Below are 18,175 nucleotides of genomic sequence, written 5' to 3'. Positions count from 1 at the left end.
TGACTGAGATGAGGAGGTATTTCGTCTGCCAGAGGGTGGTGAATCTGTTGCATTCATTGCCAGAGACGGCTGTGGAAGCCAAGTCATTGGGTATATTTAAGAGAGATATAGATAAATTCTTGATTGGTAGGTCGATCAAGGGTTACAAGGAAAAAGCAGGATTAAGGGGTTGAGATACATATCAGCCATGATTGAATGACGGAGCAGACTTAATGGGCCAAATGGTCAATTTTGCTCCTATATCTTGTGGTCTTCTGTGTTAGATCTTCCAAAATGCATCAACTTGCATTTGACCGGATTAAATTCCATCTATCATTTCTTTGCCCAAAGGTCCAGCCAACCTCCAGCCTTTCTGCATCCTCCGGCAATTCTCCTCACTATCCGTAACTCTCCCAGTATTTGCATCATCCACAAACATATTAATTAGGCCACCTACATTCTTGTCCATATAAATATTACAAACCACAGAAGTCCCAACACTGATTCCTTTGGAATAGCACTGGTCACACATCTCTAGTCAAAAAAACACCCTTCCACCAGTACTCTTTGTCTTCTATGACTAGGCCAATTCTGTATCTGTCTTACTAAATCATTGTGGATTCCATGCGACTTGACCTTTTGTATCAGCCTGTGACAGACCTTGTCAAAGGCCTTGCTAAAGTCCATATACATAACGTGCAATGCCCTGCCCTCATCAATTATCATTATCACTTCCACAAAAAACTCAATCAAGTTTGTGAGATATGACCTACCTTGCACAAAGCCGTGCCGCCTATCACTAATAAGTCTATATTTTTCCCAAATGTAAGCAAATTCTAACCCCAAGAATCTTCTCCAATAATTTCCCTACCACTGGTGTAAAGCTCATCAGCCTGTAATTTCCTGAATTATCTCTGATGCCCCTCTTAAACAAAGGAACAATGTTGTATATTTTCTTGTTCTCAGGTACTTCTCTTGTGACTAACCAGGATACAAAAATTTGTACGAGGTCCCAGTAATTTTCTTAGCTGCCTCCCTCAGCATTGTGGGATAGATCCAATTAGGTCCGGGGGACTTGTCTGTTTTAATCCATTTTAGAATGCCCAATGCTTTGCACCTGCTTTTTTTAAATTGACAAACCCAAGAATGTCAACATACGCCTCCTTAGATGCATCATCTACCATGTCCTTTTCCTTTGTCAATATTGATACAAAATATCCTCCAGCTCCATGCATAAATTCCCTCCTTTGCCCTTGAGTGGACCTACCATTCCACCGTCTTGCTTCTTATATATGTAGAAAAGGCCTTGGGACTTTCCTTACTCCTGTTTGCCAAACATATACATGGCCCCCTTTTGTCCTCCCAATGAGTTGAGTTCTTTCTTCAAGGATGTTATCTGTCAGTTTTCTAAACTTTATATATGCCTCCTTTTACTTTTGTCACCCAAGGTTCCTGAATCTTGCCTTCCTTATTCAAATTAAGAGGAAACAACCTTTCTGCATCTACGCTGCCAATGAATACAGGCTCCACCTTCTCAATCTCTCTTCATAAGACTGAACCCCACCCCGTACCTGGTATCAGCCTCGTGATCCTTCTCTGGGCTGCCGCCAATGCCAGTGCATCTTTCCTTAAAGAAGGGGCCACAAATTGATCACAGTATTTTCAGCTGTGGTCAGCCTCGTGCCGTGCATAATTTTAGCAAACTCTCTTGACTTTTACACTCCATTCCCTTTGAAAAAAAGGCCAACATTCCATTTGCCTTCCCTATTACCTGCTGAACTTGGATGCTAGCTTTTTGTGATTCAAGCAAGAGGGCTGCCAAATTTCTCGGCTCTGTAGCTTTGCCCAGTCTTTCTCCACCTAATCAACATTCAGTGCCTATTCCTCAAAGTACATAATGTCACATTTTGTCACATTACAGACCATTTGCCAAGTTTTTGTCCACTTGCTTAACTTGTCTATATCCATTTGCAGACTCTTTATGTTGTTCTCACCACTTGCCCTCCCAGCTATTTTTATGTCTTCTGCAAACTTCACTTTACTCATTGAAGTCATAAATAATTGTGGTGCCAGCACTGATTCCCATGGCTTTTCATTAGGTACAGGTTTCCATCCTGAAAACGTCCTTCTTATCACAACTCTGTCTACTTTAGTTAGCCAATTTATCAGCCATGCTAATATAGTACCCCCAAGATCATGGACCCATTTCTGTTTAAGTGGTCTAATGCGCGGTATATTACCAAACACTTTCTGAAAATCCAAACATCTTATATCCACTGTTTCCACCTATCTATCCTGCCTGTTACCTCCTTAAAGAATTCTAGTAAATTTGTCAGGAATGAAACTGTGCTGACTCTCCTTAATCATATATTTTCATAAATGCTCTTCTATTACATCCTTTGTAAAGTTTTGGCAAAGATCTGTAGCTCGGGTTGTGGGTGAGGTCTGGAAAGGGCACTACTCACCATAATGGGCCGGACAGTATAAATTCCAAGTGGAGTAGAATAACATCACTTCATCGGAGGACCCACCGATGGTGGCTCCACCCAGCATGGTGATGAAATGTCTGAACGAAAACACGCCAGCTTGGCTAGCAAGTCAACAATCTCATCCTTTCTAAAGACTTTGACATTTTTCCAATTACATATGATAAGTAAACAAGGATTTTAGTCAAATTTTTTTTTACTCCTTTTTTAAATATAGGTATCCCACTGGCAATTTTCCAATCCCTTGAAGAATCAATCACTATCTCTGTAACTGTATCCTTTACTGGTCTAAGACGCATTCCATCAGGTCCAGGGAACTTATCGATCTTTAGGCTTATTAATTTCCCCAGCACTTTTTCTCTAGTGATAGTTATTGCTCTTATTTCCTCTTCTCCTTTCATCTCTTGATTATTTATTGAGCTTAGAATGCTGTTCATGTACTCTACTGTGATAACTGATGCAAGTATTTCTTCAACTCCTCTCCCATTTCTTGCTTCTCCATTATTATTTCCCCTGTCTTATTCTCTAAAGGTCCCTTGTTCACCCTGGCTTCTCATTTTCTCTTTATATGTTTAACGAAGCTTTTGATATCTATGTTGATATTACCTGCAAGTTTACCCTCAAAGTTTATTTCATTCCTCATTTTTGGTTTTCTTTTGTTGGTTTTAAAACTGTCCCAATGCTCTATATGGCTTACCACTAATCTTGACCACTTGTATAGTTTTGCTTTCAATTTGTTGCTATACTTAACGTCCCTGGTTAAACATGGTTGGCGTATCCCCTTCCGAGAATCCTTTTTCCTCTTGGAATATATTCTTTACTGTGAGCTATGAACTATTTTCTTAAACATCTGCCATTGTTTGTCAATTGTCCTTGCTGATAAATTCTAAGTCCACTCCAGCTAGCTCTGCCTTCATTCGTTTGCAATTTCTCTCATTTAAGCTTAGCATGGTTTTTTTCTGTTCCCAGTTTATCCCTCTAAAACTGAATGCTAAATTATGGTCATTGTTTCCCAGGGAATCTTTTAATCTGACACTATTTAGCAAATCCGCCTCATTACACAGCTCCAGATCCAAAATAAAGTCATAGAGTCATTCAGCATGGAAACAGACCCTTTGGTCCAATTCGTTCATGTCAACCAAGTTACTCAAACTAAATTAGTCCTACTTGCCTGTGTTTGACCCATGGTCCTCTAAACCTTTCTCATTGATGTACCTGTCCAGATGTCTTTAATTCATGGTTTTATCCACAATCCCTCAAGGGCAGCACGATGGCTCACAGCGCCAGGGACCCAGGTTCAATTCCAGACTTGAGTGGCTGTCTGTGTGGAGTCTGCACATTCTCCTCATGTCTGTGTGGGTTTCCGCCGGGTGCTCCGGTTTCCGTCCACAGTCCAAAGATGTGCAGGCTAGGTGGATCGGCCATGCTAAAATTGCCCGCAGTGTTCAGGGGTGTGTGTGTTGAGGGGGATGGGTCTGGGTGGGATGCTTCAAGAGGCAGTGTGGACTTGTTGGGCCAAAGGGCCTGTTTCCACACTGTAGGGAATCTAATCTAATATATCATTTTAACCGTCCCGAATACACTTTGTGAATTTTTCCTCTTCTAACAATCTGTCTATTCTAATCTACAAGAAAATTAAAGTCTTCCATGATTAATGTACTGTATTTATTGCAACCCTTATTACCTCTCAAATTGCTCAGGTTACTGTACTTTATGATTTAAGTATCCCATTAGCAGCACTTCTGATCAGACATAAACTTGCTTCAAAGGTGGCATCAGAAAATTCTATCTCGAAGAGATAGGCAGCTATTAATTTGCAATTTCACTTGCTAAAGTGTAACAACTGTTGCAATATTTAATTCTATGCTCATAATTGGTAAGAAGCCGTTTATGACAAAAACAAAACTGGTTATGGTAGTGAATTAAAACGGACAGCTGTCCTGTTGATTTATAGAGAAGAAAACTATTTTAAAGCATCAAACTCACTTCACATTCGTAGACTCCAAGGTCATTCTTTTCTGTGTTTTTGATGACCAGCACTGCAACTCCAAACTGTGGATCATAGAAAGTCTGGTATTTTGTTTTATTTGTTAATGGCGAGCCATCAATACTCCATCTTCAATAAGAACAAAATTAAACATAAATCGAATTAACTGATATTTGAAAAATACTTGAAAAAACATCAGCTTTCAATGGAACATAGCAATATCCAGTTTGGTGAAGAACAGCATAAGTTCACAAACAGTAGTTGAACAAAGCCATTAATCCAGTTGAATGACCAGAAAACCCGCACTTGGAGCCATATGGCATTGTTCCATTCAGGAATTTCCACAAAACATCATGTTAATTGAGAAGATAATAAAATGTGAGGCTGGATGAACACAGCAGGCCAAGCAGCATCTCATTGAGAAATTGGTTTTAGTGCTATTCCTCAGATGTCATTTTGGAGTAGCATGGAAGCTTTCCAGGGCTACTCTGAGACAGGTGGATATGGGTCTAATAGGTTCAATAGTTCCTGTCGGAGGGCATATATATTCATTTGTAGGCACAATGTTAACCCCCCACTTATAAGAACATAAAACATAGAACAGTACAGCACAGTACAGGCCCTTTGTGCCGACCTATTATTCAACTAAGATCAATCTAACCTGCACACCCTACATTTCACTATTCTCCAAATGCCTATCCAAGAAGTGCTTAAAAATCTTGAAAGTATCTGACTCCACTACCACTTCTGGCAGTGCATTCCACACCCCCACCACTGTGTGTGTGAAGAAACTGCCTCTGACATCTCCCGTACACCTTTTCCAATCATCTTAAAAATATGCCCCTTTGTAATAAGTTTTCCGCCCCGGCAAAAAGTCTCTGATTATCCACTCTATCTATGCCTCTCATCATCTTGTAAACCTCTAATAAGTCACCTCTCATCCTTCTTCGTTCCAATGAGAAAAGCCCTAGCTCCCTCAACATTTCCTCATAAGACCTGCCCTCCAATCCAGGCAGCATCCTGGTAAATCTCCTCTGTACCCTCTCTAAAGCTTCCATATCTTTCCTGTAATGAGGTGAAAAGAACTGAACACAATATTCCAAGTATGGTCTAACCAGAGTTTTAGAGAGTTGCAGCATAACCTCACGGCTCTTAAACTCAATTCCCTTGCCAATGAAAGCCAACACAACATACTCCTTTTTTACAAAGCTATCCATGTGAGTAGCAACTTTGACTGATTTATTCTGTGGACGCCAAGATCCCTCTGTTCCTCCACACCACCAAGAATCCTGCCATTAAGCCTATTCTGCATTCAAATTTGACCTTCCAAAATGAATCACTTCTCACATTTCTGGGTTGAATTCCATCTGCCACTTCTTTGCCCAGCTCTGCATCCTGTCAATGTCCCGTTGCAACGTACAACAGCCCTCCACGCTGTCTACATCTACCAACCTTCGTGTAATCGGTAAACTTACTGACCCACTGTTCTACTTCCTCAGCCAAGTAATTTATAAAGATCACAAAGAGCAGAGGTCCCAGAACAGATCTCTGGGCAACACCACTGGTCATAGAGCTCCAGGCTGAATATTTTCCATCTACTACCACCCTCTGTCTTCTATTAGACAGCCAATAATGTATCCAGACAGCCAAATTTCCCTGAATCCCATGCCTCCTTATTTTCTGAATGAGCCTACGATGTGGAACTTTACTGACTGCCTTGCTAAAATCCATATAGACCACATCCACTGCTCTAACTTCATCGATGTGATTTGTCGCATTGTCAAAAAATTCAGTAAGGCTTGTGAGGTATGACCTGCCCCTCACAAAGCCATGCTGATTATCATAAATACTATCTATCAGAATCATCTCCAATAATTTGGCCATCACAGAAGTAACACTGACTGGTCTGTAATTTTCAGGATTATCCCTATTCACTTTCTTGAACAAGGGAATGACATTTGTCACCCTCCAATCTTCTGGTGCAACTCTAGTAGACAGTGACGACACAATGATCATTGCCAAAGGGACAGCAATCTCTTCCCTCACTTCCTGTAGCAACCTTGGGTATATCCCATCTGGCCCAGGGGGCTTATCTATCCTCATGTTTTTCAAAATTTCCAGCACATCTTCCTTCTTAACATCAACCTGTTCAAGCATATCTGCCTGTTTCATGCTGTCCTGATAAACATCAAGGTCCCTCTTACTGGTGAATACTAAAGCAAAGTATTCATTAAGGGCCTGCCTTATCTCCTATGACTCCGCACACAAGTCCCCTCCACTATCCGTGATTGGCCCTACCCTCACTCTAGCCATCCTCTTGTTCCTCAAATAAGTATAAAAAGTTGTGGGGTTTTCCTTGGTCCTAAATGCCAAAGTTTTCTCATATTCCCTTGTCACTCTCCTAAGTCCATTCTTCAGTTCCTTCTTGGCTACCTTGTAGACTTCTAGAGTCCTGTCCGATCCTTGCTTCCTCAACCTTAAGTAAGCTCCCTTCTTCCTCTTGGCTCGGTGTTCAACATGTCTTGTCATCCAAGGTTCCTTCACCTTATCGTCATTTCCTTGCCTCAACAGGACAAACCTATTCAGTACCTGTAGCAACTAATCCCTAAACAACCTCCACATTTCTATTGTGCATTTCCCTGAGAACATCTGATCCCACTGGTGCTCCGTATTTCTTGCCTAATAGCACTGTAAATCCCCCTCCCCCAATTAAATACTTTCCCATACTGTCTGGTCCTATCCCTTTCCATGGTTATAGTAAAAGTCAGGGAGTTATGATCTCTATCATCGAAATGGTCTCTCACTGAGAGATCTGACACCTGACCTGGTTTGTTGTCAAGCACCAAATTCAATATGGCCTCCCCTCTAGTTGGCCAATCTACATATTGAGTTAGAAATTCTTCCTGGACACACCTGACAAAATCTGCTCCATCCAAACTATTTGCACTTAGGAGGTTCCAGTCGATATTAGGGAAGTTGAAGTTGCCCATGACAATAACCCTTTGACTTCTGCACCTTTCCAAAATCTGTCTCCCAATCTGATTGATTGATCAAACAGTAATTCATTGTTTGTCACTTTTCTAGACTAAGTCTTCAGAGAAATAAAAGGAATTTAAAAGCTACGTTTTTGGCCCATTCCACACCTTTGGTAGCCCTCTGAGATAATGCTGTTTCCTTAATTGAGCATGCCTTTATTGAATTACTATATATTTAATTTCACTCTCTACTTAAATGGCCCCATGCCCACACAAGACATGATCACTTTAAAGTGTCGTCATTAGAAATATAACCTGTTGCAGCACCCTGTATTAGAGGAACAACTGTTTAATCAGTCATCATATTTACTTTTTATTGCGCACATACAGGAGCTGGGGATGTAATGAATTAACATTTGGAAAATTACTATTAGATCCACTATTAACCAGTTCTATTCCATTGAAAATTAATTCCCAGATTATTGGAATTTTCATTCATGAGTCCATTTTCCTGAATGGTTATCGTATCACTTCCCTTGAGCCCAATATTAACAACTTGTCATTTATATAGCATCTTAAGTTTACGTGAATATTTCAGAACATATTATGAAAACATAAGAGGAAGTAATAGAATCCCTGAAGTGTGGAAACAGGCCCTTCGGCCCAATAAGTCCACACCGACCCATCCCCCTATAACCCACCAAATCTCCACACCCACATACCCTGCACATCTTTGGTCTATGTGAGGAAACGGGAGGAAACCCATGCAGACACAGGGAAAACATGCAAATTCCACACAGACAGTTACCCGACAGGGGAATTGAACCTGGGTGTCTGGCGCTGTGAGGCAGCAGTGCTAATCACTGACCCACCGTGCCACCCTTGTAAAGGCATGGAAAAAGGTTAACAGGGGTGACCAAAACCTGGTCAAATCAGAGGAAAATGATGGGGCAGAAGGTTTCAGGGAGGAAATACCAGACATTATTCTGAGCTTTAACACTGCACAAGTCCTGTGATAAGAAAACAAAGAACTGCAGATCTGGCGATCTGAAGCAAACAAAGAGGCACAGAAATTGCTGAATAAATTCAGCAAGTCTGGCAGCATCTATGGTGAGAAAATAGAGTCAATATTTTGAATCCAGTGATGCATCTTCAGAACTAAAAGCAACTAGGAAAAAGTGGTATTTATGCTGATGATGGGGGATTGCGGGGAAAAGGAGTGATCAGATAGGGGAAGGTGGAACCCGTAGAGACAGGGAGAAAAAAATGGCTCAGTATACAAAGTGATTGTTAACATTAGGCAGGAAGAAAGAAAAGCTAGGTAGGTGATAATGGGGACTGTAAGTACGGAGGAACACAGGAACTGGAGTAGGCCATTCAGCCCCTTGAGCTTGTTCCACCATTAAATGAGATCCTGGCTGATTCGTGGCCAAATTCTGTATATCTGCCTTTAGCACATATTCCTGAATACCTTCATTTAACAAAAAAATTCTCTATCTCAGATTTGAACTTAACAAATGATAACTGCAAGCGATGCCATTTGTGGAAGACTGTTACTAACATCTACACCCATTCTGCTTCCTAACATCTCTCCTGAATGATTTGGCCCTAATTCTCGGTCTATATACGCTAGTTCTAGAATATCCACTAAGTGGAAATTGCTTCTCTTTATGTAACCTGTCTTTTTCTGTTAATATCTTGAGAGCTTTGATCAGATCACACCTTACACTTCTAAATTCTGAAGGAAACAGAACCAATTTGTGAGAGATTTCTTCTCATGTGGCATGAGATTGTGACATGTGGCAGTAGGAGGGGACTGCATTCACATTCCAGGAATCTTTCCTATAAACCTACATTGTACGCACTCCAAGGCCAATACATTTTTCCTGAGGCGTGGTCCCTGGATCCACTCACAGTACTCCGTGGGTTTTCTATAGTTGCAGCATGATTGATGTATCTCTGTCCACCAGTGCTCTGGATACAAAGGCCAGCACTTTCTTTATTATTTTCTTGTTTGTGATATTTTAAAGATCTAGTCACCTGAACCCCAAATCTCTTTGGGTATCCACTGTATTTAACTTTATACCATGTGGAAAGAACCTTGAACTATCCCTTTTCAGTCCAAAGTCGATAACCCCACACTTGTTTATATCAAAAATGCGTTGGCTCTGCTTAAAGCAACTCATTTCATGACAGGGCCTGTGGTTGTGAGAGTAGGTAGGAGACAATGAAGGCAGCATTCACATGCTCAAACTGTTAAACAATGTGTTGATTCCTGAGGCTGTGAGGTATCTATGTAGAAGATCCCGTGTTGTTCCTGTAATATGTGTTGATCTTTGCTGGAACACTGCAGCAGGTCAGACACAGAAATGTCATTATGGAAACATGATGGTGTGTTGAAGTGGCAGTTAATTGGAAGATTGGGGTCATTTTTATAGTCAGAACATAGATGGCTTGCAAGCAAGCATTCAGTCTGCACTTTATCTCAGCAACGTGTAGGAGACTACATTGTGAGCAGCAAATACAGCAGATTGGGCTGAATGAAGCACACATGAAGGCATGTTTGGGATCACGGATAATGAGGAGTGAGGAGGTAATTGAGCTAGTGTTGCACCTTCTGAGATCGCAAGGCAAGATGCTGTGGGGATGTGTTGGAAAAAGAGGAGCAGCAGACCAGGGTGGCCCAAAAGGAATGATCCCTGCAGAATGATGAAAAAGGAGCGGAGGGGAATGCACATCTGATGGCATCCCACTGAAGGTGACAGAGATGGTGGCATATGATCCTTTGAATGTTTGGATGTTGCTGATGGAAAATGAGGACAAGGGGGATTTTACTATTGTTGTGGGAAGGAATGAAATGGACCAGACATAGCTAGGATCCTGGTCAACTACAATAGCAGGGAATCCTCAATTGAGGAATAAAGGTGGACTTGTCTGAGCATCTCCTGCCAAATGTGGCATCATCAGAACAGATGTAACACGTGTTTTAAGTCTTGTGATGTCACTTTGTTAGCACAGAGCTTCGCTTGAGGAGCATGAATCAAGTTACTGTGTTCAATTTATAGCACTCCTAATTATGCCATTCATTTTTATGGTTCTATTTACAAATTAGAAGATATTCCTTTTCCATTAACAAGAACTAATGCAAGAATTAAATGTTGTTAAATGAATAAACCTTACCTTATCTGTGGGGTTGGTGCAGCTTCAATAGTGCACGCAAACTGCGTATCTTCATTCTCTACAAATGGGATGTTTCTAAGGTGGCTTACAAACCTTGGAGGCACTGTAAGTTAAATTGAGAGGTTATTTGGCTTGATAAGGAAGAAGGATTAGATCTAAAAGCTACTTTGTGCAAGAAAACAAGTGAAGGTATGACCGCGGAATTCCTGATATTGGATCTTGAAACTTACTTGTATGAATGGTGAGCTTAAGTTACCTGTTGGATGCCTCCTGGCAGTTCAGCTGCAATATATGCCTCCAGGTGGGTTCAGGGTTTGGGGGATGGTGCTGATTATGGTATGAAACTGTTATCAGTGCTGCTGTAGAGTTGGGACCAGGATTTCTCCTTCTCCCAGTTCCACATTCAGACATTTTTACTAAAAATACATATTCTTTTGGTAGCTATTTCCAGTGATCCCATTAAGGGTTGTTCATTGGGCCATATGTAGAACTGGGTTTTCTGAACACAGCTGCTTTGATGTCAGCTGAATCCTGGACAGATCAATTCCTGGAAGGGAGCCTGAAATTGGCACTAGATATTATTTACATTTGAACCAGACCTTCATATTTCTTTTTTTTTGCCTTCAGAGACATGGCAGGTTCTTATGCACTGCATACTAATGCACGAATATCCATAATGGATGTGATGCACCTATCTATACCTGCAAACCAGCTATGGTATTAACTGATATCTAGGCTGAATTGTCAAGTGATCTCACTGACCCAGCAAGAACATTTCAATTTTTGTAGTCTTGACACTTGGCTAACTGAAACAAGAATCCTTAAAACTTAGTTCTTTCTCAGCCAGTCAGAAATTGTTTTTTTTAATGGCATTCTTGTCATCTTCAAAACTGATGACAGACCTTGACAGGGCCAGGAGAAAAGATAAATATTTCACTTTAAAGAGTGAAAACTCTTTTTCACTTTAAAAATCTTGGTCTCTATTACGGAAAATTAATCTTTAAAATAATATAATTTTAAAAAGGAAGGGCACAATTTCCCCAGCCAATGGAGCATGCAACATATGCTTCACTGAATTATTTACGTTTCAAAAATTCCTACCTTGTACAATAATCTTCCCAAGTGTATTGGCATTGCCTGCAGCACTAGCTGCGTAGCACATATACTGTCCTGAGTCGGCAGCAGTGAGATTGTCCAAGATCAGCGTACAGGAACCATCCTCATCCTCAATAATAATGTGATGTGGGTCAACCTCCACAAGCTTCCCATCTGGTGTCAAAAATAAAACGTTAATTTTTAAAAATGCTCAGGAAAACTAATAGTAATGGTTTGCAAAGTCATTGCAAGACATACAACACAGGTCAATGTTACCGTAATTCTTTTTCTTACTGCACGGACTTTTGAGTTCTGTGTATGGTATATTTAAGCAGAAGTTGAAATCACACAGTGGAGGGTAATAGGGCATGCATAGAGTTTCCAAGCAGCTGTGCAGTTTACAGAGAATGTTGGCACCAGCACCAAGAATGCCTGTCTATTCTGGGATATTCAGGCAGTGGCAAGTTCTTCTGGCTACAGTGAACAGTTGAACCCAACACCGGACAAGAGGATAATGACAGGGTTGCTAGTTAATGAGGTGAGTTTGGGACAATAGAGTGAGAAAACTCAATTGACCTAGTGCTGGAAAACCCTCCATGAAACATGACCAAAATGACAAACACAGCCAAAACAGTAAGATTCAGTCCAAGGTGAAAAGTGTTCCTTTGGCCATCTAGCAGTATATTTACTTATTGTACCCAGATATTGGGGCAGCACGGTGGTCAGCACTGCTGCCTCACAGCACCAGGGACCCGGGTTTCATTCCACCCTCAGATGACTGTCTGTGCAGTGTTTGCACATTCTCCCTGCATCTGCGTGGGTTTCCTCCAGATACTCCAGTTTCCTCCCAATGATGTGCAGGTTAGGTGGATTGGCCATGCTAAACTGCGCCGAGTGTCTGGGAATGTACAGCCTAGGTGGAGTACCAATGGGAAATGAAGAGTTATAAGGATAGGGTTGCCGGGGGTTGGGGGGGATGCGGATCTGTGAGGGGCATGTTCTTCGGAGGGTCAGTGTGGGTTCAATGGGCTGAATGGCCTGTTTCTACAGTTTAGGGATTCTGTGATACTATGGTGCTTGATCAAATGGACAATGTGCCTGGTTATAAAGACATATTGAGGATTTAGATCAGTATGAATACTTCAGCAAATTTTTCCAAGACCCAAAGGAGTCCAATTCTTTCTGACAGGAGATCACTGGATTTTCCTTTCCTTTCTTAACTGATGGCAATGAAACTATTTGTTATCAACTTAACAGCTGTTCTTGGTATTATATACTGGTTTAGGATAGAAATTAAACACAGGATTTTCCAGTGTCTGGTACTTCATTAACTTCCTGAACTTCAATTGAGGACTTAAAAGATCTATTAATAGATAAATTTGCTAATAATGTTGGTTGCAGTATTTTTTTCATCTGATAGAGACATGTTGTGTTCACAAAAAAGGGTTACCTTTATACCATGTGACAACAGGTTTTGGATTTCCGATAACCAAGCAGGCCAATTTCACTGTCTGTCCCATTTCAGCTGTACAATCTGCCAGTTTCTCTACAAATTCTGGGGGATCTAATAAGAAAACATATTCATTTGGTTCATATAGTTTCCTATATGCATCACATTTTCTTAATGAAAATTCGCACTCTTTATCCATTTGGACACAGCTAACCAAACAAAACATACAATATAAGAGAATATGATGTTTTTGCTATATATCCAGGATTGACAAGTGTTAAAAACAGATATTTTAACAAATTGCTTTTGAAGCATCAGGAGAAGATTCATTAATAGGTCATTTCTTTTAACAATATAATGTTTGATCCAATTACTCAAATAAAGCATCATGGTACTGTTTGATGTCAATGCTATTATATTTCTATGTTGAAGTCAGTCCAACTTATGTTTATCACAAGATTTTACAACCATTTGGTGGTTTTATGGATTGATGTCTTCTCACTTTTGTAGTGCATAATAAAATTTAGCCCAGCACAGAAGTTTAAATGTTTTACTGGCTACAAAACTCTGAAGAATTCTGTACAGGTAGAGGTCAGAAAATGACACATAACTAATATGTTGCAATCTAACTCAACTTAGTTATTGCGCTCAAAAGTTCAGAAAATCAAAATAAAATTCACACTGTTGTGGTTCAGGGATGCATCTGAGATTGAGATTGGGGTTAAAATACCTGCAGTGTTTCAATTATTCCTGGATGGGAAGAGTTAGGAGTAGTTTATGTATTTGAAAATGTTGCATGCCTTGGAACTGATATTTCAAATAAAAATATAGCTTTGAGTGGACAGCTTATAGAACAGTGTTATTAACCTGAGAGGTGAACAATAATATCTATTTTATACGTCAGGGCTATGAGGAAATCTAAAAAGAAGAAGCAATGATGAAGTAATTAAAAAAGCAGATGTTCAAAAGATCAAATTTGGAACCTAGAAATCTTGGAGGGTTGAAGGAAGAGAAGCCATGAAGATAGTTCAATACATGAGTAAAAATTTAAAAATATAGACTTTTCTAATAAAGATCACTTGTGCATTGTGTGCATTGTTGGCTGGGCCAGCATTTGTTGCCTTTACTAGTTGTCCCAGAGAAGGTGATAGCAAGCTGCTTTCTATCCACTGAGTCTGCCTACACTTCCTGCTGCCTCAGGAAAGCAATCAACATAATCAACGACTCATTCCACCCCAGTCATTGTCTCTTTCATCCACTTCCGTCGGATAGAAGGTGCAAATGTTTGAAGACATACACCAACAGTTTCAGGAACAGCTTCCTCTCTGCTGTTATCAGATTTTCTTGGACCTCTCATTTATTAAAATTGCTCTTTCTCTGCACTTTCTCTATCGTTGTAACACAATTTGCATTATATCACCCTGACGTAGTTATGCAAGGTATGATTTGCATGGATACCATGCAAAACAATATTTTCACTGGATCTTAGTACATGTGACAAGAATGAATCAAATCAAAATTATGATTTAGGAAGGCCCACAATGTAAACACTTGGAGACAGGGAAATGGGTAAATGGGGCTTCACCTGACAAAGGAGCAGCACTCCGAAAACTTGTGATTTCAAATAAACCTGTTGGATTATAACCTGGTGTCCTGTGACTTCTGATTTTATTCACTCCAGTCCAACACTGGCACCTCCACATCAGGGTAAATGGGACAGTATGAGTAAGGGCATGAGTGGTAAAATATAATGTTTGTGTCTTGGATTTCAGCAGATACTTACTCCAAGCGGGTAGACTAAAGCGCTGTTGTATGCCAGTAATGTCTTTTACCCATGAAATCTTTATATTCACAGTTCGAGCCTGAAGCGTGTATTTACGCACTGAATCCTCTCGCTCATGCCAGATTTCAAAGGATCGTTCATCGCCTTCCACAAAGTCATTCACATCAATGTTAGTGAGCTACATGAAGAAAATGAAACTGTAAATTTTGCATCAGAGATAATGGGAACTGCAGATGCTGGAGAATCCAAGATAATAAAGTGTGAAGCTGGATGAACACAGCAGGCCAAGCAGCATCTCAGGAGCACAAAAGCTGATGTTTCGGGCCTAGACCCTTCATCACAGAGCTCTCTGATGAAGGGTCTAGGCCCAAAACGTCAGCTTTTGTGCTCCTGAGATGCTGCTTGGCCTGCTGTGTTCATCCAACTTCACACTTTATTATCTTGTAAATTTTGCACATTTTTTCAGAACCTTTAACCATTCAGACTTCTCATCCTCAAGTCTGATGAGCAAATGAAAAGTATCTCCCAAAGGTTCCTGGGGAAAAAGAAACTAATAAATGTTTTGTCCAAAAGAAAACTGTAGCACTTTAACAAACTGCATAGCCCAATATAGGAATATAGCAACTTACAGTAAAAACATATTGTCGATTTCAAAAATTTAGAAACACAGAAGTGCTTTAGAAAAAGAAACAGTAGCTTGGAGGTTCTGTCTTGTTAAAAGTAATTTCTTTGAAGTCACTGAAAATATTGCAATGGATCACAGAATTTTTAAACACAAATTACATTTAGAATAGCTAAGCTTTTTTTAAAATGTCCTTTTATACTGGAAAAGAATATTACAGTAGAAACTAGTCCTGCCCATAAAACTGGTCACATCTCCAGATCAAATTAATTGCTGGTGCAGGTTTTGCTCACAAAGGCCGTTTGCAGGCCTTATAGTTGGCTGTATAAAATGAAGGTTCTTTTTTCAGTCAGATTGGGATAAATATTATGGTTCAGCAGGTCTGGCAGCATCTGTGAAGGAAAAACCAGAGTTAACGTTTTTGGTCTGGTGACCCTGCCAGACCTGCTGAGCTTTTCCAGCAACTTTGTATTATTTTTCCTGATTTTACAGCATCCACAGTTCTTTTGGTTTTTAAATATTATGGTTATTGGGTTTGAAAGGGGGCGAGTGTGTAAAATCCAGCAGGCAGTCTTCCCACTGCTTACCCACAACCACTTAATAGCCTAATCCTGTAAACTTTGGTATTTTAAATGGTGCAGGGAGGCTGGACATTTAGGACCTTAAGCTATGTGGAGTGGTGTTGGGTGATGGGTACCTCCATTTGAGGCTGCCTGGGGCCTATCAGTGGCACCCCACCACTCAAGGCCATGCCACTCTTTAATGTTCCTTTCAGCTGCTTGAACCTGTCTTGCTCATTGAAAGGTCAGAATCCAGAGCTGTCAGTAACCTGATTCGTCAGCAGCTGCCTAAGGCATGACTTGCTGAGAAAAGGCTGATAGTCTTGTCTTGTAGCAATTAACATTAAACCCTGCACTAAATCTTTGTGCAGCAGACATTGGGACTGTAGGACAGCACTCTCCTGGCCTTTTCTACCTGGGAGGGACAGGAACCATGGCACCGCATATGATCCAGCCCAGGCCCACTAATAGGTAAATTTTAAAGCTTCTCTTAATTTACAACTGTTTATCAATCCATCACTGTTCTTTTACCAGTGCCAACAGGTGCCTTAGCAAGGCTACCAGCTGACAGATATGAGGGGACAATCCTTCTGTCCAGGCACAATGTTTCCAATAAAGACCACCCTCAAACCTGCAATTGCTCCCTCAACTTATTCCTGACCTACAAAACCCAGCCTCCCAATTTCCTTGCTTCAGCCTGGCCTGGCAAACTTATCTCCATGTCAGACTACATGGTTCCTCAGCAATGCGTCCTGCCTGTATCAGTAGTAGCCACTGCTTCATGTGGTGCTGCTGGGACTAGATAGCTGTTGGTGATTTGATTCGTTGGCAGCTCTTTGAAGTTGATTCCCTCCAAAATGGGAGCACAGTTTTGTCCCTGCTGTGGTGGAAACGGATAGTGTAATGTCACCAGATTAGCTGTGGAAACCTGAATTCATCTCATGAACAGATGAAAGAAATCTGGCTAAATAAAGATAGCATTACTCTAGACTTTTAAGTTCCTATATGTGCACATCAGGTAATGAACATGAAAACAGATGCAAAGTACTGGAGTTTCAATCATAATTGTATTTAGTAAGATTCAGCACTTTTATGAAGGAGAAACTAACAGACATCAAGAATTCTGCATACTTCGTAAGAGACTAACTTAATTTGTTTGATAAAAAATTTGTAATACCAACCTTCATCAGATTTTTAAAGATGTAACATTGTGAGTCTGTCCTGCTATCTCTTTTTGGTTTGCAGATCAGTAAATGGTTTTTGAAGAGAAAAACAATGCGTTTGTGACCCTTCCATGACAGTCTTGCACCGGGAGCTCCCTCCCACACAATAAAATGTCCCTAGGAGAAAGCACATTTGTTTATGGCATTTCAGACTAGCTTTTCTAATGTGGCAGTAATAAAGTTACACTAATGTCATACGAGCACTGTAATATTATTTTCATTCTTATTCTTCAAGTACACAAAATTAGACAAAATAAACTTATACTCATCTTCTCAAAAAATTACTGAAACAACAAATTTCTCCACCACCAAAAAAGAAAATAGCTGCAATATGATGAGAAAACAAATGCCACTGAATTCTCCAACAATTCGTCTTGACATACTTAAAATGTACTTAATTAATACCTAAAATCCTTAACTAAGGAGGGAAAACATTGAGGGAACACAGTTGCGAAAAGACCATAAAACCACAAGCTATAGGAGCAGAATCAGGCCATTTTCTCCACATCTGGACCACATTTTCCTGCTTTCTCCCTGTAACTGTTGACCCCTTACTGATCATGAGCCCATCTCTGATTAAAAACACTGGCCTCCACAGATTTCTGCAGCAATGAGTTCTACAGATTCACTGTCTCTGATTGAAGAAATTTCTCCGCAGCTCAGTTCTAAAGGGTCATTCTTTCATTCCAAGGCCTGTCCTAGTCTCTCCCACTAGTGGAAACACCTCCACATCCACCCTATTCAGAACCCCTCCTTATCCTTCTAAACTTCACTGAGTACAAATTCAGAGTCCTCAACCACTCCTTATATGACAAGCCTTTCATTCCTGAGATCA

At 40.4% G+C, this 18,175-nt stretch overlaps 1 protein-coding gene across 16 annotated transcripts in view; it reads right to left on the bottom strand.

The window, feature by feature from the left end:
- Positions 1-18,175, bottom strand: part of obscnb (obscurin, cytoskeletal calmodulin and titin-interacting RhoGEF b) — a 760,766-nt gene that overhangs the window by 170,278 nt on the left and 572,313 nt on the right. For all 16 annotated transcript variants that reach the window (XM_059639939.1, XM_059639947.1, XM_059639941.1 and 13 more), the window contains 6 exons: positions 17,299-17,457; positions 14,936-15,113; positions 13,153-13,266; positions 11,709-11,876; positions 10,608-10,710; positions 4,452-4,581 (listed from right to left, as the gene is read on the bottom strand). In XM_059639939.1, the coding sequence (XP_059495922.1) occupies positions 4,452-4,581; positions 10,608-10,710; positions 11,709-11,876; positions 13,153-13,266; positions 14,936-15,113; positions 17,299-17,457 (852 nt within the window). The remainder of the gene's footprint in view (positions 1-4,451; positions 4,582-10,607; positions 10,711-11,708; positions 11,877-13,152; positions 13,267-14,935; positions 15,114-17,298; positions 17,458-18,175) is intronic.

Source organism: Stegostoma tigrinum, chromosome 2 (genome assembly GCF_030684315.1).
Source record: "Stegostoma tigrinum isolate sSteTig4 chromosome 2, sSteTig4.hap1, whole genome shotgun sequence".
NCBI classification, from domain to species: domain Eukaryota; kingdom Metazoa; phylum Chordata; class Chondrichthyes; order Orectolobiformes; family Stegostomatidae; genus Stegostoma; species Stegostoma tigrinum.
The sequence above is the reverse complement of the archived record's forward strand: the minus strand, read 5'-3'. Positions and strand labels throughout refer to the sequence as shown.